The sequence below is a fragment of the Sarcophilus harrisii genome, chromosome 1, assembly GCF_902635505.1.
Source record: "Sarcophilus harrisii chromosome 1, mSarHar1.11, whole genome shotgun sequence".
Taxonomy (NCBI): Eukaryota; Metazoa; Chordata; class Mammalia; order Dasyuromorphia; family Dasyuridae; genus Sarcophilus; species Sarcophilus harrisii.
Window position 1 is genome coordinate 6,792,016 of NC_045426.1, and position 21,951 is coordinate 6,813,966.

Below are 21,951 nucleotides of genomic sequence, written 5' to 3' on the forward strand. Positions count from 1 at the left end.
TTCTCTAGAACCCTCTTCTTTGCCCTCTCTTTTTGTTCTTTCTTTCACGTTTTAGTATATGAAGTAATCACAGAGAAAAAAAAACGTTGATATGGAAATCCAGACTAGTCAGTTCTCCCATAGTCAGACCCACAGCAGGCCCCCCTTGGTTCCACAGTTCCTGGGGGCACACCCAAGATACCGAGACCTCTTGAGCAAGACAAAGCCCCCCCTTTTCTGCCATGTCACACACACATGCCCTCCATGGCCTCAGTAACAGGCCCCTGTGTACAACTACTTCCACAAATAAAAACATATCATGGTTGCCAAGAGTAGCATGTGAGCTCATGCATGGAGAATCAGCCGTGGAATCAGGAAGCCGTGGAGACTCAGGATTCCTGGGTAAGCCGAGCCGCTTCTCCAAGCTGTTTCTCCAGAAGCATCGTGGAGCCCCCTTCCAACGAGGTGCCCCACATCACTTGAGGTGAGAAATGGTAAATGATCCCCCTCCCAGAAAAAAATCGATTTTTACAGTTGAGGAAATTGGGGCAAATCAAGTTAAAATGGCTTGTCCAGGAACACACAGTAAGTAAGCGTCTGAGGCAGTATTTGAACTCGGGTCTTTCCAAATCCAGAGCTCTATCCACTCCATCATTTCTTATTGTCCAGGATCACACGTCAAGTATGGAGGATCGTCCATTTAGGGCTAAAAGGGACCTCAGAGACCTCTAGTGAAGAGGATGGAGAAGATGATGAAGAGGATAATGATGAAAATGATGATTATAAAAATGATGATGTCAAAGATGGTGGCATTTATGCAGAGCTTTAAGGTTTACAATGAGCTTTTTAGATCCTCCTAACAACCCCTCCTGGCAAATGCTATTATCATCTTTATTTTACAGATAAGGAGACCCTAAGAGATGACATGACTGTCGCAGGATCACAGAGCCAGCAAAATCTGAGGCAAGATTTGAACTCAGGCCCTCCAGCCTCACTCTATTTACTATGACACTAAGACAAAAAGCACTATAGTCCCTGCCCTCAACAGGCTTATGTTCTGCTGGGAGATACAGGTAAATACAAAGTGTATTTTATAACTTAGTACAGCGGAAGTCAGTTAACAAGCATCTATTAAGTGTTTTTATATGCTAGGCACTCTGAGCATACTTCTCTACTGGGGGGACCTAGAAGGGCTCCTGAAAGGGGCCGAGCTTTGGGCCAAGGTAGAGGTCCCGCAGGGAGGAAGGGGGTTCTAGACGGGGGACAGCAGAAATGGGAGGCTGTCCACAAAGGAGAGCCCGTCTGGCCGGAACCCACAGTCCCCAGGGGCAGGGAGCGATGGGTACCACGGCTCATCGGAAGGGAGTTTGTGTTTGGTCCCAGCAGGCGGAGGAAGGCACTGGGAGTTTGGGAGCAGAAGTCACACTTATGCTACAGGAAGCTCAGTGTGGCAGCTCTGGGGAGGATGGATGGAAGGGGAAGAGATGGAGGGCAGGGGAGACCGAGGCACCAGGTGAAGGGGGCCCGAGCTCAGGTGGCCATGATGAGAAGAGCAGAAGGATTCCAGGCTTGGTCCAGAGAGGAAGTCTGGGTATGGATCTCAGGTCGCCCCCCGGCCAAAGAAGCAGAGGAGGAGGACATCAGGAAAGGAAGAACGCTGTCAGGGGAATAAATATATGGGAAGGTATTTTCAGCCTGCTGTGACCCAATCAGAGTCCTCCCCCCCGTGCACACATACTGTGAAGCGACTGCATGGAGTACTCCCCCAAAAGAAGGGATCCGTTTTAGTTCAGGATGATATCATTCGGCTATAATGTCCCTTAAATTAAAAACATCTTTACATCCGTGTTTCCCCAAAAGCTTTTCAGCAACAACAAAAAATTAAAGACAATTTGAATGAGCACAAATCTGACTTAATTTTTTAATCACAGGAGAGAGGCTGGACGAGCTCCGTCCAGTTCTCAGTCCTCTGAGTTTTATTCACTTGGGGGTGGGTTCACGCTTTCAAATGCTACAATATCAAATTTTTAAAAATCACTTCCCCCCCCCCTGTAAGGGGGTTACTATTTTTCTTTACTATTTCTCCCTTAAGAAATAATGAAGAAAAATACTGGAGTCCACTTCCCTTTTTCCTTCCTCCCCTATAAAGGAAAAATAGATCTTGGAAGTCCCATCAGGCATCTTGGAATCGGAACAAGGCTATAATGACTGCGCCAAGCAGCCTGGGAATGGAAAAGAAGTTTACCAAGAATGTGTGGAGACAGTCTCACAGTTGTGTTAAAACATCGGAAGGAGCATTTATGGGATGGGAGAGGAGCCTGGGGGCCCCTGGGAGAAGATGGGGCCTCGATTAGCCTAGGCATTTGTTTTAAATATATACATTTAATGAGGTCATTTGTTTCCCACAGGTTAAATCAAACCTAGTCGTTTATCATCTCAAATATGAAGAAGAGAGGGAGAGGAGGAAAAGGCAACCTAAAATAACAGGCCCTCCTCCGAGGTATGATTTCTCTTCCCTGTATCTGCACAGACTCCCATATTTCTTTCAGCAATGATTAAAGATAGAATGGGCCATCACCCATTAAAGCAGCAGAATCCCATCTAGTATCTTTCCTTCCCTCTTTTTTTCAGGGTATTTCTTCTTATAATTATTTTTCAAGCTGGATTTCTATTTTGTACATTGGGTACAATTTCCAGGAATGCTACCTTCCCATTGAGAGCCATCCCTTGTAACAAAGATTTAAAAGGAGAACAAGGAGAGAAGCAGGTCGGCAAAACTAACACATCATCCAGGTCTGACATTGTGTAACATTATATTTCCACCCCCACAATCCACCACTTCTGCAAAGAAGGGAGGGAGGTGAATTTTCATATTCCTTCTCTGGGGCAATGGTTTTTGTAATTTCATAACATTCAGATGGTCAAGAAAGTTCTCATTAACTATCCTCATAGGTCCTCCCCCAGGCAGGGGGACAGAACAATTAATGAGTCATAAATCCACCCTCCCACAGGTTAGGATTATAAACTTGATCTTACCCACAGCCCACTGGGAACTGTGGATGCCAGCCTCAGACTCCCTAGGTCAAGATTAGCAACAAAGTCCTTCCATTAATTCAGTTTCACAGCCACATGATCATCTCCTTTTTCAAAGCTGCTAAAATAATTAGCCATCCAAGTAATTATCCATCCTTCCACTATAAACAAGTTACCTTCAGGTGATGCTCTAGGTGCCTCCATTTCTAGTCTTCTGACCATTCTCTAGCCTAAGGATTCATTGCCCTGTTTGAGTCACGGGCTTCTTGAGCAGTTAGACTGGTGAAGTCCATAGATTCTTTCTCAGAATCACATTTTAAAATGTTTAAAATAAAATATATATGATCACAAAGGAAAACCATTTTATTAAATCAATTATCAAAATATTTTTCAAAAACAACCCCATGGACCCACTGAAATTTATCCAAGCAAGGAGGGAAAATCATGGGACCTAGGTCAAGAATTCCTGTTCTAGAAGGTGGAAAAAAGAAATATAACTCCTTCTCTCCTCCATCCACCATGTTCTTGGGTAACTGAGGCATTAGTGAACTTGGGAATGCACTTCTCATTAAAAAGAAATAATAAGAAACTGGAAAATGAAAAAAGCAATAAAACACATGCCTGTAGATGTGTTTAATATATATAGTTATATATGTATATATATGTGTGTGTGTGTGCATGTGTGTTTATATAGATATTTGAAATGTCTTTAACATTTATCCATTTCTTTGCCAAGTCTTGTCCATTCTACGTGCCCTTCTCTAGTGTCCATTCCCTTCTTTCGAGTCACAGTCAGCACCCTGGTTAGGTCTTCATCCTCTCTCACCAAGACTGGTACAATAGCCTTCTCGTTGGTCTCCATCTCCAGTCTTTCATCACTCCAGTCCATTCTCTGTGCAGCAACTGAGATGGCCTTTCTAAAGCACCATTCTGAGCATTATTCCATAGCTCAAGAAGTCCCGGTTGATTCCTGTTGCCTCTAAGATCAACTAAGAACTGCTCTGGCGAGCACTTAAAGAGACCTTCAAAGGCATGGAGGTGGGAGAAGGATGTAATGTACAAAGAGTAGCCCAGTTCAGCTAGATTGTAAAGTCTGTGAGAAGTGAGAAATCAGTCTGAAACGTGAAGGACTCAAGTGCTCAGAGAAGTTCTTAGTTGAGTCAAGTTGGCAACGTTTCCTAGGATCATCCTCTTCAGACCCTGTAAATAAGGGGATTACCATTGGACTGGCTGAAGATTCCAAATCAATAGCAAGAAGAAAACATTTATGGAAATTTCAGATTTGATCAGCACAACCATATTGCTACAGAAGGCCATACCTCTTAAAAGATCTAAAAGCTCTGTTGCTCAAATGGGTTCAATGTTCTCTGCGTTCTGTTCACTTCTCTCTATATCAGTTCATACAAGTCTTCCCAGGTTTCTCTGAAACTCTCCTTTTCATTATTTTTGTGACCTAATAGTACTGCACTAAATTTATATAGCATATTTTGTTTACCACTCAAAAACAGATGGGCATCTCATTAGTGTTCAATTCTTTGCCATCGTAAAGAGAGCTGCTACACATGTATTTGTACATATGGATTTTTATTCTTCCTTTCATCTTTTTGGGATCTCCTGTCAAAGAGGTGACGGACTCTGCTATATGTAATGTAGGTATACGGGATATAGGTGATGGTGCAAAATGAGACATACAGTTTTAGACACAGATGATTGTGGGGATTTGTTTTATTTGACTAACTATATGTGTTTAAAAAAGGGTTTGGGGTATTTTTTATTTGTTTGGTTCTTTTCCAATCATGGGGGTAGTATAAAAGTAGTAAATTCATTGTTAATTTTAAATTAATTCAAATAAGCTTAAATTAATTGTTTATTTTTAAATGCGATATAAAAATAAGTTTAGTTCATTAAACTGTTAACTTTATATGAAAAAATAAATTAATTTTAATGAATTAATTTGTTAATTTTAAAGTTAATTTTTTGTCAGTATTTTTTATTTTTTAAAATTATAGCTTTTTATTTTCAAAATATATACATGAATAATTTTTGACATTCACTCCTACAAAACCTTGTGTCTAATTTTTTCTCTCCCTTCTCTCCTCTTTCCCCAGTCAGTAAGCGACCCAATATATGTTAAACATGTGCAATTCTTCGATACATTTCCACAAATATCATGCTGCACAAGAAAAATCAGATCAAAAAGGAAAAAAATTAGAAAAAAACAAAATGCCAGCAAACAACAAAAAGAGTGAAAATACTATGTTGTGGTCCACATTCAGTTCCCACAGTCATCTCTCTGGGTGCAGATGGCTTTCCTCATCACAAGACCATAGGAATTGGTCTGAATCACTTCATTGTTGAAGAGAGTCACATCCATCAGAATTGATCATTATATAATCTTATTATTGCTGTGTACAATGATCCGCTGGTTCTGCTCATTTCCCTCAGCATCAGTTCATGTAAGTCTCTCCAGACCTCTCTGAAATCATCCTGCTGATTGTTTCTTATAGAACAATAATATTCCATAACATTCATATACCATAACTTATTCAGCCATTCTCCAATTGATGGGCATCCACTCAGTTTCCAGTTTCTCGTCACTACTAAAAGGGCTTCCACAAATGGTTTTGTACATGTGGGTCCCTTTCTCTCCTGTAATATTTCTTTGGGATATAAGCCCAGTAGAAACATTGCTGGATCTAATAGCCCTTTGGGGACAGTTCCAAATTGCTCTCCAGGATGCCTGAATCAGTCTATAACTCCACCAACAATGTATTAGTGTCCCAGTTTTCTCACATCCCCTCCAACATTCGTCATTATATTTTCCTGTCATTTTAGCCAATCTGTGAGGTGTGTAATGGTAGCTCAGAGTTGTTTTAATTCACATTTCTCTGATCAATAATGATTTAGAGCACTTTTTATATGAAGAGAAATGATTTCAATTTCTTCATCTGAAAATCTCCTATTCATATCCTTTGATCAGTTGGAGAATGTCTTAATTCTTATAAATTTGAGTCACATATATATATATATACATATATACATATATATGTATATATATATATATATATTAGAAATGAGACCTTATCAGAACCCTTGAATGTAAAAAATTTTTTCCAGTTTATCGCTTCCCTTCTAATTTTGTCTGCATTGATTTTGTTTGTAGAAAAAGTTTTAAACTTAATATAATCAAAATTATCCATTTCGCATTCAATAATGTACTCGAGTTCTTCTTTGGCCACAAATTCCTTCTTTCTCCACAAATCTGAGAGGTAAACCATTCTTTATTCTTCTAAATTGCTTATAATAATATCACTCATTATGTCTAAACCCATTTTGATATTATGTTGGTATAGGATGTTAGGTGTGGGTCAATACCTGATTTCTGCCATACTGATTTCCAATTTTCCCAGTAGTTTTTATCAAATACTGAGTTCTTATCCCAAAAGCTGGAGTCTTTAGGTTTGTCAAACACTAAATCACTATAGTAATAATTTGTCCTGTGAACCTAACCTTCTTAGCTAGTACCAAATGGTTTTGATGACCGCTGCTTTATAATATAGTTTTAGGTCTGGCACAGGTAAACCATGTCCCTTTGCATTTTTTTTCATTAACTATCTTGCAATTCTTGACTTTTTATTCTTCCAGATCAATTTTGTTATAACCAAATAAAGGCAAATTTTAAAGACAAATGACTGAAGCAGTAGGACAATGTAGCTGAATGTGTAGGCTGAAGTCATACCAGTGACATCTCCATGAGGGCTGGCTAAGTGGTGTACCAGCAAATCGCAATCATTTAATCCTCATGAATAAGATGGGAATAGCCCTAGACAGGAGGCTATTCTCATCACTGATAGGATTCACATATGAAAGAACCTGCAAGAGTCTCTAAAAGCTACATTTCATTCTAACTTCTGAAAGAAAAGAGACAGAGAGCAGACAGACAGACACATACAGAGACAGACAGACACAGACAGAGAAACAGAGTCAGACAGACAGAAAAAATCCATTCTGAAGTGACAGGGAGAATGGAAACAAAATTCCCACTCCAAAATCCATAAAAAGCATGTCATGGATCCCATGATAACACAGAGGGAAACAGGTGGAGAAATTGCACAAATTCCACAAATCTTACAGGGAACCACCTCTGAAAGAGCTGGTGGAAGCTCAGGGGTCAATCCTCAGCCTGAGAATGGGGGCCAAGAACGGCAAGCAAAGTCTAGGATGTCATCCAATCTCCCTCCCGTTCATCTATCTGAGGATTTCCTTTGGAAGTTTAAAGCCCCCTGGGGGAGCTGTGCCCCAACCCCTTCAATCAGCCAAACAGAATAAGGAGGTCAGGAAGAGCCTTCAATTGGTAAACCCTCTCTGGTTTTGCTGTTGTTGTTGTGTTGCTGTTGCTGGTTTTTTTAGTTTTGTTTTCCATAGGGAATGACCTTTGGATTGGAAAGAACAAAGCAAAAATAGCTATTGGGAAGTTGATGAAGAAGATAGTAAGAGGGTAGATGGATCAAATGAACCTCATCCTTAGGAAAGGGGAAGGAAGGAAGAGAATAAACATCCATTAATCTACCTCCTCCCAGACACTGTGCTAAGTGCTTTACAAATATTATCAAGGACTCACAAGAGTCCTTAGAGGGAGGTGCTATTATTATTCCTATTCCACAGTGGAGGAAATTGAAGCAGACTGAGATTTAAGTGACTTGACCAGAGTCACACAGATAGCAAGTGTCTGGGGCTGGATTTGTTCTCAACTACAGTGGGGTCACAAAGAGTTAGATGTGACTAATCGTCTCAACAACTTCCTGAGTTTAGTGCTCCATCTAGCTGTCTAGGTGGTCTGGATATGGAAAGCACAGGAGAACTCATTATCTTTCTCTCTAAACCGTCCCCTCTTTGGCAATGGAATATAAACATTATTTCAATTATAAACTTAATAATATTAAGCAAATTCCATTTCTCTCACCACCCTTGATACTTGATACTGTCATTATCTGCAAGCTTCCACTTCCATGTTCATGAGCTCTGAACTGCCTTTATCTCCTCACCATCTGTCATTGCTCCACCTGCCCCTCTGCTTTGCCCCCCAAGCCTTCTCTGTCTCCCCCATGACTTCCATGTCCTCCATTCATCAGTTTTTCAGGCCATCACCCCCACACTGGGTATACTCTCTCCCTTCCCCATGTTGATCTCAGGTGAAGCAAGTGAATTCTATACTTTGCTTTGCCCCCTTTTTATATCACAAGTTTATCCTACAAAATCCAATCTTGAATTATTCCCACCAGCCATTTTTGCTATTGACATGCTACTACACAAAGTTGGGGGAAATGATGAAACCACTATTGACTTACATTACAAAATCTTAACTGGGCGCTTGGTACAGCAATTCATCCTCCACTCAGTTGTCAAGTGGATCTTCCTAAAGCCCGGGTCTAACCATGTCATTGTCCCCCCTCGCTCAACAAATTCCAGTGGCTCCCTGTCACCACCAAATAAAAAAGTCTGTTTAGCTTTTAAAGTCCTTCCTAACCCAGCCCCTTCATAAAACATTGTCCTTTAAGCCTCAGCTAAAATTCCATGTGTTGTGGGAAGCCTTTCCCACCATGAGATTATCTGCCAATTTATCCTGTCCAGTTTCTTTGTATACCATTGCTTTCATGCTGTATCCCCCACCCTGGGACTCATCACAGTGCCTGGTATACAGATGGCACTTAATAAAGGACTGTTGGCTTGAAAAAGTACAAGAAGATAGTAGGGAGGGAAACACAATTAACAATCATAACTGTGAACATGAATAAGATTAACACAAAAATGGAAGAGAGTAATGGAAAGTGTAATCCAACAATATGTGGGAGTAGGATTTGGGACAAAAGCCCATGGAGTTTATATGGGCTACACAAGTGAGGCTGTATAGACTCCTAGCATATTGAGGGGTTTCCTTGGGATGATCTTACAGAGGGCAATAGATGAAAGTCACATCACTGAAGGAACATGTGTATTAATGAAGTCACAAATTACTCAAGTTTGGTCTTTGATTAAAAATGGGATTATACCGGTCTGAAACACACCAGCAATTTTCTCATAAAATTAGTTGGTCTTTCGGTGGCTGAGAAAGCTGGTATTCACAGCTATAGGACAGATAACATATTTAAAAAATACACATAAGATGAACTGTCTCCCCAGCAGACTTTTGAGCTGTAGAGGCTAACATTCATCATCTTTCCTAAGAACATGGTGTCGGTTGAGTCAATCTTTTGAAGAACAATTTTATCCATATATTTGCATAATTGTTATCTTAACCCTGCCGGCTATGACCCTTCCAAGCTCCTGACCAAACCCAACAATGTGGCTTGTATTCCACATCAACAATGGAGTAACCAGAAGCTAGAACTAAGTCTTTCAGTGTGATTTCTCACTGTTCTGTAGGTCACACAGTTCATATACCCCCTTCTAGAACAGAGCATAGTGAGGGGGAAATCTGGGTCTGTGGTCATCAAGAATGGATGGTCCCACCACTTAATACTTAGCTACTCAAGTGGTACAATGGATATAGTCTGGGCCTGTCAGTTCAAATCCAGCCTCAGTTACTTTATCTGTAAAATGAAGGTGATGATTGTAGCTACCTCCCAGGATTTTTATAAGAAACAAATGAAATAATACTTTAAAGCATTTTATGAGCCATTAAACACTCTAGAAGTAGAAATCCTAGTTGGAATTATTACTATCTCTAGGACCTTTAGGCAAATCATTCAACCATTAGATCATTTCAAAGGTACTTTTCAACAACAGGTGCATAAAAGTTCACAGTCATGGTCTTTGTTTGAAAGTCTTTTGGGAGGGAAAGGGAAGCCATTCTCTTCTAGGACATTCTATTACTACTACTAGGACATACTATTAAATAATAGTAGAACTCTTATCTGAAGAGAAAACTCAAAATAGAGGGGAAACAAAGTAGATTATAGGGTAAAATTAAGTGCTTTAAGTCGAGTTATCAACAAGTTTGATGCAAAAACAAGGGCTTATGGATCTTGTACTTGATAGGAAAGTTTTTCTACCATAGCCTAAGTCTTTCTTCACATTTCATACATTTCTCCTACTCCTGCCTTCCATTATTAAATAAAACAAGTCTAATCCATCTTCATTCTTTCTTTACTTTCTATACTTGGGCAAGATCACATCTTCCCCTCAAGGTTTTAGACGTACTCTTGAGGAGTCTGGGACGGTTCTCTATGGGGGCTTAACCCCACTCAATGGTCTCCCTAAAATTATCAGTCAATATAATCACTTTAGCCAACCATATTTAAATATGGTTAAATAAATAAAAATTAAAATAAAAAAAAACTTTAAGAATGGGTATATGGTAAATAAAAGAAAAACTGTTGTTACAAAACCTCTCTCCCACCAAAAAACATCTGGGACACCCCCTCCCACCACAACATACTGTATCCAGGAGTAGTCTCAAACTCAGGGAGAACATGTGGCAGAAGGAAAGCACAGTTCCTGTTGCTGGGAATCCTCTTCGCCTAATCTTGGGGAGACTTATCATTTCTTTGCTGGGTTCCATATGGAATCATGTATCGATATCTCTCTGCCCTAGACTCCCAAAACAGACCCTGTCATCAATTGATCCAGGCCACTAAAACTCTGGTAAGATGAGAAGATGTCCAACATTATCTGGACCTCTGTAGGCTTAAAAAATTCTCCTCTAGCCAAAATGTTTTGGGGGGAAGAGCAAAGAGAAAACCCAAGGCCAAAATGGATTCACCTGGGTTATTCTTCCTCGGGAGGCAGAGGGAAGGGAAGACTAGTTCCATTTTCTGGAATGACTGGTTCTTCATAGCTTGATGACTTGTAAAAATCCCAAGTTTCCTCAGTGTATCCAAATATGATTTTTATGCAACTCCAGTTGGAGAGACAGTGGAAAACCTATAATAAAAGTTGATTGATTTAGCATCTTATCACTTGCTTTAAGTGGAGCAGAGTTACTTGATTAATTGACTCAGTTACACTATCCTTACACTTGATATCATAAGAACACAAAAGGGTTACAGTTTTCCTTTACTCTCTCCATCTGCTCTCACATTTTGGATGACTTCCTATATTCTATTTTTTCTTAGTAACTCCTTGTTTGAAATATATCAGGGGTTAGTCAATCCACAAAAAAACCTCTCCATGGAGTCCTGTTTGATGCTTATTTTCAATTCCTCAAAGACTATTGTGTTCTAGCTCTCACAACCATACAATAGCACCAGAAAAATTCCAGTAGTCTTAAAGGGGCCTTAGTTTTAGGGAGATGTTGAGAGGTGTTAAATGGCTAGCCTGGAGCATTGCTCTAGAGAACAAAGGACTGCATCTGTATCACCATGAGGCTTTAAATAAGAGTAGAACTCTTATCTGAAGAGAAAACTCAAAATAGAGGGGAAACAAAGTAGATTATAGGGTAAAATTAAGTGCTTTAAGTTGAGTTATCAACACGTTTGATGCAAAAACAAGGGCCATTTTGGAATCTCTCCCTACATGTTAGATAAGTAAGACAACTGGGGCCCATTGACTTGGGTCAGAGACCATTCTTTGTTTAATAAGTTTTACTCTCCCCTCATTTAGCCCATTGCGACAATGAAGTATTCGATCAACAACCCGGACCCCCAAAATGAGCAGGACTGTCTCATTGAAAGCCCAGAACCTAGAGCAGAGACAGTAGAGTAGGATTTTATTCACAGCTGGCCACCAATAAAGCAGAAAGACAAGAGAACAAAAGTAAGGCATTAGTGATTACAAGAGAATCAATGACATGAGGACCGGCAGGAATGGGGACACCCAACCCTGTCTCCCAATCTCTAGAACTCTCTCCCCCTTCTTTAATGACTTTCTAATCTTCCCATGAGCCTCCCCCCCCCCCCGCCCATCTTCATAATCCACCATGTTACTGGATGGCTTTAATATTCCCATTGATAAACCTTCCAATTCCACGCTTCGTGATTTCTTCCCCTCCTCACCTCCAATCACCTTTACCTTCTTTCCACATCATTCATCCACAAGCTTGGCTACATGTTGTGTGACCTGTCAACCCTTAGCACTGTTCCACTTGCAAGATGTTGAATTCTGACTCTTCAGTCTCCTGCCTCTCTCACATCATTAATCTCGTACAAAACTTGCTTCTCGCCTATATCAAGACCTCTGGTGCCTTGGACCCTCCAAATGCTTCGTTCACTTGCTGGATTCCCAGAATAGCCATTCATCAGCGCTCTCAATGGACCGCCCCGTCCCTTTGCCCTTTCCCTCCATCATTGGCAATGACCAATCTGGGAAACTCCAAATGTCTATTTTCTTGACTCCGGCCCCTGGCTGTGGAGGCCTGCCTGAGAAATGAAAAAGCAGAGCTCGGGGATTCTGTGCTGAATTCACGCAGTCTAACCTCAGCTGGGCCCTTAACACTGCTTGGCAATCCTTCTCCTGCATTCCTAGAAATTGTTTATAGTGATTTATCGTTTCCTCTAGCCCCCAAAACCACCCTTCTGCTCAGCATATTACTTCGTCTCCTACGTTACTAAGGAGCTCAAGGCTACCAGATGGAAGCTTCTGTCCATGCGCTCCAAAATCTTTCTCTGTTCTTCCCACGGGCCCCAGAGCTAACACTCCTTCTGGTTTCCCATCTCCGGGTCTTTGCTCCTGCTGGTTTCTTGCCCTGGAATGGAGTGACCACCGTACTTAGGTGCAGCCTGACCAGGGCAGAGGGGCACCAGGACTGCCAGGGACAGCGACGGGGTGGAGGACGGGGTTGATGACAACAGGAGCAATGAGAATACCAATACCAATACAATGACCACTGCAAGGACAATGAGAACAATGATGGTAGGAACAAGGGCAATAAAACAACAATGACATTCAACAATAGCAATGACAACAATGAGAATTAAAACAAGAACAATGATGGCTACAATGACAACAAAAATAATGACAACTGTACTTAAAACAACAGGGAATCAACAGAAACAGCCAAAATAGCATTTACATTAACCCTTAAGTCTGCAAAGCTCTTTATATGCGTTAACTCATTTTATCTTTACAACAATCTTGCTAAGAAGATACTATTGTTCTCCCTATTTTACAGATAAGAAAATGAAGGAGGAGAAGGAACAGTCATTCATTTCTGACCTACTATGCTCCAGAAAAGTGGGAAGCGCTTTACAAATAATATCTATCACCTTTGAATTCTTTTGATCCTCACAATAACCCTGGAAGTTAGATACTATTATTAGCCCCATTTGATGGATAAGGAAAGGAAAGAAAAAAGAGGTTCCGTGGTTGCCCAGCATTTAAATTCAGATCTTTCTGCGGGTCTCCAGCTCCACATCCAGAGGAACTCCCTCATTCTGCACAATGCATCCTCTCGGTGCAGTCTAAGGCCAGAAGAAAATCTGAGGCACTGTTAATTCGTGCTGCTCTTGGCTTTCACTGAAGACTCTGCACACAAACCATCACCAGACCCCCTCGTCCTTGGGCAGCTCCATTCTTTTTTCCCAGAAAAACATAGGACTTTCCATAGTCAATGTCAAGTCAATAACTACTTAGTAGTCACTCCCTGGGTGCCAGGCACTGGGCTTAAGTAATGGGGCTACAAATAGAAGTAAAATAAAAAAACAGAAGGAAGTCCCTTAATTTCATCTTCTTAGATCCAGCCTCTCCTTGTAGCCTTGCAAAAATCTTTTTGGATCCTGCCACTCTGTCAGACATGCGAGCTACCCTTCCTACTCTTGTGTCCTTTGAGAATCTGACAAGATTGTCATCTATGTATTCCCTGTGTGTTATAGCATATGTATGTGTCTAAATTATATGTTTATATGCATATAAAAATTATATACATAACAATCTTATAGATTATATATAATTATTATATTATATTATATGCTATTATATAGATAGATATATAGTATATAACATTCCATGTACTTTAATGAGTACCAAATATTTTATGTATTATTTATGTTTATACACATGTATTTGTATATATGTGTATATATGTATTTTTATGTACATACCTGTCAAACAGCACAGGGCCCAAGACAGATACCTAGACAACACAGAACTATTAATTCACCAACCAAACATCATCATTGTTTAGTGAGCCTCTATGTGGACTGGGCGAGGTGCTGTGGAGGCAAGAGCCCCGACTCTAAAGAGGTTGTGTTGATTGCTGGTCACTCACTGGGTCTGTAGCTGACCCATCTCCCTCTGCTCTCCCAGCAGGCGCACACCTCAGGGTCTCGGGGAGAGCACTTGACCAGCCTTATTCAGACTTCTAGCCGTGGGGAGCCTGAGCTGAACCTCCCAGCCCCACCTGGCCTGCACCTTGAGCCATTTGAATGCTTCTCTCGTTCATGCCCAAGCCTCCCTCATCCTCTGGTCTTTTTGTTTTTCCATTGTGCATTGACTCTTTGGCTCTGCTTTCTCTGCTCCAAAGCCTGGGCTCCCAATGAATGAATGAAAACCAACATATTATGCCCTACTGTGCACCAAGCGCTGTGCTAAGAAAGCTGACTTAGCACAAGGAAGAAACAAGAAAGTGCTGCACTCAATCAATGCTTGTTGAATGAGTGAGTGAATGAATTTCCCTAAAACAGAGCCCTCACTTTAACGATGAGGGATCCATGACTCTGGGTGGTAAGGAAAGCAGAGAGGGGAAGTTTTCAGGACAATTCGGAGGCAACAATAGGGTGCTTCACTTGAGTTTAGCGAGCGCTGGGTTCAGATCTGGTTTACCTCCATCTGCCTCAGTTTCCTCCTCTGTAACAGGAGGATTGTCCCACATGGCCCCAAAGCCGTGGTCAGATGAATAGGGAGCCAGTCCCGGCCACATAAGTACTCAGGGGCAGAGCCTCCAAGTCTGGCAGAAAACCCAAACTGGATCTGGCCTAGAACCTGTCTGATCCGGTCCATTCTTCCACCCATCGGCCCATCCTATTGGTAAGCCAGACTTGAAGAGTAAAATTAATGGCAAGCAGCGCTGCTTTGGAAGAGAGATCTCACAAAATATTTTTCTTTATGGTTATTTATGAGGAAGTTCAAACGGTCCACATTGATCTATGGCAATGAATCAAACATAAAAAGGGTTCCGTGCAGTTATTTTCAACAACGGGGAGGAAGATGTCAGCCAGTAATTTGCTCTCCCCCCAGCTCTCCACCCTCTGCAAAGAGCCAGCTCCCGACCATATGGGCCCGGTGAAGGTCTGCGATCATTTAGAGCAAGGAGCGGGCTGTTACATCTCTGCCGCTCCAGCCATAAGTGACTTCACAGGCAGCGGCTTCCGTATGGTTCATATGGTTCATATTTCTGACGGTGACCCTTCCTAATGAGGAGGCTTTGATCCCAGATCAAATGTTGGAATCCATCTTCTCTGCACTCACTCAGGGCCCCATTACCAGGACTCGCCTCTTTTCCACCTTGGCCCGCCCGAGCCTTCCTGCAATCAGAATCCGTGTCATTTATCACCTTCCCTGCTCAGCCGCTCCCACTTTGCTGTGGTTTTCAGCCCCAGCAGTTAACCTCTCATATAAAAGAAGTAATTTCCATTTTTTTTTTCTGGATGCATTAAGTTGACTGCATTAAATAGGACTCCCAAAAGGGTCTCAAAAAAATTCAAGGGCACCTTAAAAATCTCAAATGATGTCCGAGTGTGGTGGACAGTTGAAAAACATAAATGTTCCCCGGGCAAGAAACGGAGGTGAATAGAACAAACTAAAAAATAAATAAATAAACGAATAAAACAAAACTTTCTCTTTACCCAGAAATACATTTTAATCCACTTTCTTGAAATTAAAAAAATTCTCTGAAGACCCTTCCTCATGAGGAGCCTTTGATCCCAGATCAAATGTTGGAATCCATTTTCCAGTAGTCTGGTGTCCTCTTCAATCTACCTCTATTTGACTAGTTTGCATTTATTCTCCAAATAGAGATATTTATTTCCCCATGTAAATTCCTAGAAAGCATGGATTCTTTCATTCATTATCTCTGAATACTTAGCACAATGCCTAGACTACAGTAGGCGCTTAATAAATGCTTCCCTGATGGATAAAAATTCTATTCCGTTATTGCATTCCTACCTAGATTGACAGAGTTAAAAAGTGAAATACACAGCTCAACTCAAGATCAAACTTGTAAATGTGTATGTGGTTCTGATCAGTGATTTCATCATGGGCAAGGAATCTAGTACAAGAATTCCTTTGACACATTCAAATCAGCACCCCTTCTGTCACTGAGCTTCTTGGGAGAAAGGACCAACTCGTGTTTTTTTCTTTGTCAATAATTCAATCAACAAGCGTTTCTTCATCACATACTATGTACTAGACGCTGTTCTTTGCATTGTATCATCCGGGGGATAACACAGAACCCGGAGCAGATCAAACACTTTTTAAAAATGCTTGTTGAGTGATTAATTCTCCTCTCAGAGAGTTGCTGGGGGGTTGAATTTCCAATTCTGCACAATTGGCCACAGAATTATTCTATGACAACGGCAGGATTCGAACACAGGACTTCCCGACCCCATGGCCAGCCCTTTAGTTACTCGGTGCTGATGTGTACGATATATAAAACAGATGGTCCTATAAATGAATCGAGAGAATATCTAGCCCGAGAGTGGAATGTCTAGCCAAGTCTCCAAACTTTGGAAGACGTATCTATGTGAATAAATATCCAAAATGAAATGGCTTGAAAATGATTTCCCCGAGGACCTCATTTTGGAAACTGCGCTTGTGGAAGTAGCATTGTTTTATGAGACTGTAATTGTGACCTCAAAATAATAACAAAAATATGCAGAACATAAGTAAATATTCATCGGAGGATCATACTGCAAAGTTTTATTAAAATCCCTGCTAGAACACTGGTCTGGCCAGGCTCACACCCCAGCTCTGCCATTAAGGGGCAGGCCACCTGACGTCTCTGAGTCTGAGTTTCCTCATCTCCAAAACAGGAAAGAACACAGCGGGCACTGCCCCAGCAAAGAACCAGCGATGCCATCAGTTACATTTCGTGCCATAATTATTCATATTAATCAGTTCAACAAACATTGAAATTACAACTGCGTGAAGAAGATTGTTCTCAGCATTTTATTTTATTTTGTGAGGCAACTGGGGTGATGTGACTTGCCCAAGATCACACAGCTAATAAGTGTTAAGTGTCTGAGGCTGGATTTGAACTCAGGAGCTCCTGACCTCAGGGCCATCTGGCTGCCCCACTGCTCTAGCTTTTCAGATACAAAAAGTACAGACAAGGAACAGACCCTGTCCTCGTGATGCCAGGAGTCTAGTGAGCTATGTCATAAACACAGTACAACATGGCTTATGATAAATGCAAACAAAGATCAAACCGAGTACTCTCAAATGCGCAAGAGAGAAAGGTCACTGCCAATTGGTTAGGTCAAAGATGGATGGGTAGGAGAAAATGGCACAGGAACTGGACTTTAAAGGGAAAAATAGGAGAGTTTTCAAGAGAGAATTTGGGGGACCCATTTTAATAGTATGAGAAGCATACCCCAGGACAGATACAGACAGAGAGAGAATTAAAGACATGTAACTGAAATGCCCATTAGACAACCAATTCGACATGTCCAAGGGGCAGTTAATGATGAGGGACTGAAATTTAAGAGACAAATTAAAGATAGATCGGTCCATCAATAAACACGTATTTATTAAATACCATATTAGGCCCTAAATACACAATTCTTGAAGTCATCAATAGAGAGATGACAGTTGAATCCATTTGGAACTATTGAGTTTATTAAGAGAAGAGAAAGTTAAGGGAAGGAGACCTCCAAAGAGTTGAAGATGTAATTATTGTTAGTGGGTGAAGACTGACACTGAAAAGGAATAGCCAGATAGATAAGAGAAATTGACAGCACAAAAAAACAAAGGAAGAGAGAATTTTTTAAAGGGAGGGAATAGTCAACAGTCCAAAAAGTCATATAGAGGCCAAGGAATTCAAGGACTAAGAAGAAGCCATTGGATTTGGGTGGTAAGAATTCGTTGTAAATTAAAATAGAGCCATTCAGTCGATCAATAAGCATTAATTCATCATTCAGTCCCTATCAGACTGGGTGCTAAGCCCTGGAAACAAAGAAAAGCAAAAAAAAAAAAAAAAGACAAAATCCTAGCCTCTGCCCTCAAGGAGCTCTCATTCTGATGGGGAAGAGAACATGCAAGCAGATGATAATTACAGATAAGATGCACATGCATCTTATCTATATGAAGAAGGTCATTTCAGTGGGTGGGAGTGGGAAGGATAAAAGGCAAAAGCCAGAGGTGAGTGAAGGCTCTTTAAGACTGGAGATCCCAGCATGTTTGTAGGCAGCAGGGAAAGAGAGCCAGGAGCGGTAGCAAGAGAAGGGATTTTTGTTTGTTCGCTTATTTAAGGAGAAACTTTAAGTCCCAAGGATTGGAAGAGGAGAAAATGGAACTTTTTCAGCCATAAGATTGTGAGGGACGCATAGAATGTATCTCCCACCCCCTTCAGAGTCTGGTGATGATGAAGTTTGGCTTTCTCATGTGCTCTTGCAACCAACAATGAAGAAGAGAGATTAAGTTGGACACTAGACCAGTAGACATCTGGTGGTCAGGGCCTCATGAGCCTAATTCCTTGGCTTCCTCCAGTATAGAAGGGATGATGCAGTTAAAAGTTACTGTGCACATGGAGGGTGTAAGTGTTTGTGGTTCCTGGTTAGGTTGGGCTCACCTGGAGGTGAGAAGTGACGTGTTGGACAAATGATGATAATAGTGATCTTCAGAGTTCTTGCCATGACCCAGCTCAGAGCAGTGATAGACTAAAGGTCACTAAGTTTCCTAGTGGAGTAAGGAATCCACACAACTACAACAATTCAGCTCCCATGGGCAGCCTCCATGTTCTCCTGCCCTTGCTGGACTCTTAAAATCAAAAGCCTTCACCATCCTCACTAAGACTCTTAAGTTGAGAGAAGACACTGATCTACACTGAGAAATGGAGTTTGCTCACATGGAAATTTCCTATACCAATGTCTAGGGTCCAGTCCCTGTCCCCATCCCTTCATGTACTCCAGGTTCTGGCACTAACTCTATAGTTCTAAGGCCAGCTTTGTGGCCTTAGGACTCCCCTTCTGTCTTTCCTTTCAAGGGGTGAAATTCTGCCCCAGCCTCTGTGTTTGCCTCTGGTCCTACTTTTCCATGAAGCTTTACTTAATCCCTCCAGGTAAAATGGTCTCCCTCCAATTTTCTTATATTTCTTTATCTGAGCCTCTCCTTTCCCCAAAGCAAGAGTATAATGGGGGAAAATGCTAGACTGGGAGTCAGAAAACCTAGGTTCAAATCTTTGGCAAGAGAGTCCATATTTCTCAGCCTGAGTTTCTTAGTTTATAAAAGGATGATAAGAACTGTTGTACTAACTAGGACTCAAGGCTCTTGGGTAGATCAAATGAGAAAAGTATGGATGGAGTTTTGCAAACCTGAAAATGTCATAAACATATAAACCATAGCTTGGACCACCATCATTTGTGTAGATGCTCTATTACCTTGATAGGGTGCAAACTCCTTGAGGAAAGGGATGGTATCATTTGTATCTCCAAGGTCTTATATGATTTAAAGTCTTAATAAATTATGAATTTGAATTGTTGATTGAGTTGGTTATAGACAGAGCAAAAGGGTTCAGTGTACTCTCTCCACATCATTAATCAATCAATCAACAAGCATTTGTTAAGTATTTCTATGTGACAAGTGTGGCAGCTAGGGGTGCCACAGTGGAGTGCCAGGTTTAGATGAATCTTCCTAAGTTCAAATCTCTGTGTGTGTGTGTGTGTGAACTTCAGCAAGTTACTAAACAGGTTTGCCTCAGTTTCCTCATTTGTAAAATGAACTGAAGAAGGAAATGGCAAACCCCTCCACCGTCTAAATCCCAAAGTGGGGGGCATATTTGCCAGGCACTGGGCTAGGGACGGAGGACATAAAGATAAAGTGTTAAAGCCTTACCCTCAAGGAGTTCATAACGTGCACATAGATGAGTATATCCAGAGTACAAATACAACAGATACAGGTGATCATAGGGAAGAAGGAGCCAACCCTGGGGGGAATTTTGTGGAAGATAGTGTATGCTTGGAGTCCCAAAGACACAAAAGAGAAAATTGTGTAAGAGGAAGGAGAATTTCACCAACTTCCCAAAGCATCAAGTTCCCAGTTCCATATGCCTCTGCCCCCAGCTGACTGACTAGGAATGGGCTGGGAACTTTCATAAACAACCTTCAAGTCACTTTTCTTCCTTAAATCTGACCATTGTTACCTTGCACACTGTCACAAACTGCTGGTCGTTTCCGGCCCCAACCACGAGATAGCCATCCTTGGTTTTGAAAGCCTGAAAAACAAGCACATGAGATTTTTTAATAAGGATTCCGGCTCCCCCGTGAGCTTCGGCCCTTTAACTTCTCTCATTCCCCACATTGATCATGTCAGGTCCTGAAATTTCCACCCTCACAACAGTGCTCATGCCCTCTTCTCTCCTTCTGCCCTCAGACTCTCCCCTCTCCAGCCCATTCTCCATTCATTGCCAAAATGATCTTCCAAAGTCCCAGAGGAGCCTGACGTGTCACTACTCAGGAACCATCAGGGGCTTCAGAATAAAATATAAAATCCTATGACAGCCCTTCAGAGCGTGGTCCATTAGACCTTTTCAGTCCTACACGTCACTGCCAATGACAATGGCCCTGTGGCTGCTCCTCCCCCATGACACTCCATCTCCAATTTCTCTTGTCCTCCATGCCTGGAATGCCCTCCCTCCCAGGATCTCCTTGGCCTCCCAGCTTCCATCTCCAATCCAGCTTCCTTATAAAAGGCCTTTCCCAGTCTTATCCCCACCAAAATCTTAGCCCTAAGCCTAACAATATCCCTCCCAGGGTTGTTGGGAGGATCAAATGAGCTGACACCTATAAAGTCCTTAGCACAATGCTCAGCATACAGTAAGTGCTTAATGTTTGTTTCTGTCCTTTGCTGCCATAGCTAAGGCCTTCCCTGTGAGATTACTTCCTCTTTAACTGTACAGTAGAAGTAACCTCATATATACACATATGTGGATATGTATACATATATAAGTATGTATGTATACATACACACACATTTGTATTTTGCCTCCCCCTATTAAACCATCAGCTCCTTGAGAGAAAAGGTTTTTTCTCCTTTCTTGAGGACCTAGAACTGGGTGTAAGGCACCCAGTAAGCACTTAATAAATGCTTGATGACTGACTGATCAGCTAAGGAGAGGTGATAGAGAAGTATCTTCCAGATCCAAGCGATTCCTCATTCAAATATATAGAGGTAGGAAATAATTCATATATGTGCAACAGAAAAAAAATCTCCATCTCACTAGAACAATAAATGTAAGGCATTGGGCTTTTGTTCCAAAAATTAATATCACTGGGAAAGAGTGGGAGTGCTCTGAAAATCTTCAGTTGTTTCCAAGAGTGACAGCCCAAGAATTTCCCCTACCTTCTTGATCTACCTCAGATGTTGGCCTGAAAGCTTGGTCTCTTTATATTGGGTCCTGATCTCAGACTTCACTCACTCCCCACATTTCCCGGTAGAGTCCAAACCTATTCTTCCTTAACCCACAGAGAGAGGCTTCACTTTGTATTCATGGACACCCAGAGCAGCTCTGTCCTCTCCAGTTTTGAAACAACCTTCTCTGAGGACTCAACCAATTTTCTTGAAAATGGATTTTTATAAGCTGGAAATAGTTCAACCATGAGAGCAGATAGGGCCAAAGTCAATAAGAGAAGAGGCCACTTTGGGGGATGCATTATTGCTTTTATTTCTAAACTAGATGCTGAAACAGCCGCTCACATTAGCATTAGAATAATTATCAGAAATTTCAAAACTGAAAGAACAACTTAAAGTGCTAACAAGTAATGTTGCAATCAAATACAAACATTTTAAAGT

The 21,951-nt window shown here is 41.3% G+C and overlaps 1 protein-coding gene across 2 annotated transcripts in view; it reads right to left on the bottom strand.

Annotated features, from left to right (window-relative positions):
- Window positions 1-21,951, bottom strand: part of SUGCT (succinyl-CoA:glutarate-CoA transferase) — a 537,637-nt gene that overhangs the window by 344,045 nt on the left and 171,641 nt on the right. For both annotated transcript variants that reach the window (XM_031951830.1, XM_031951825.1), the window contains one exon: window positions 20,303-20,374. In XM_031951830.1, the coding sequence (XP_031807690.1) occupies window positions 20,303-20,374 (72 nt within the window). The remainder of the gene's footprint in view (window positions 1-20,302; window positions 20,375-21,951) is intronic.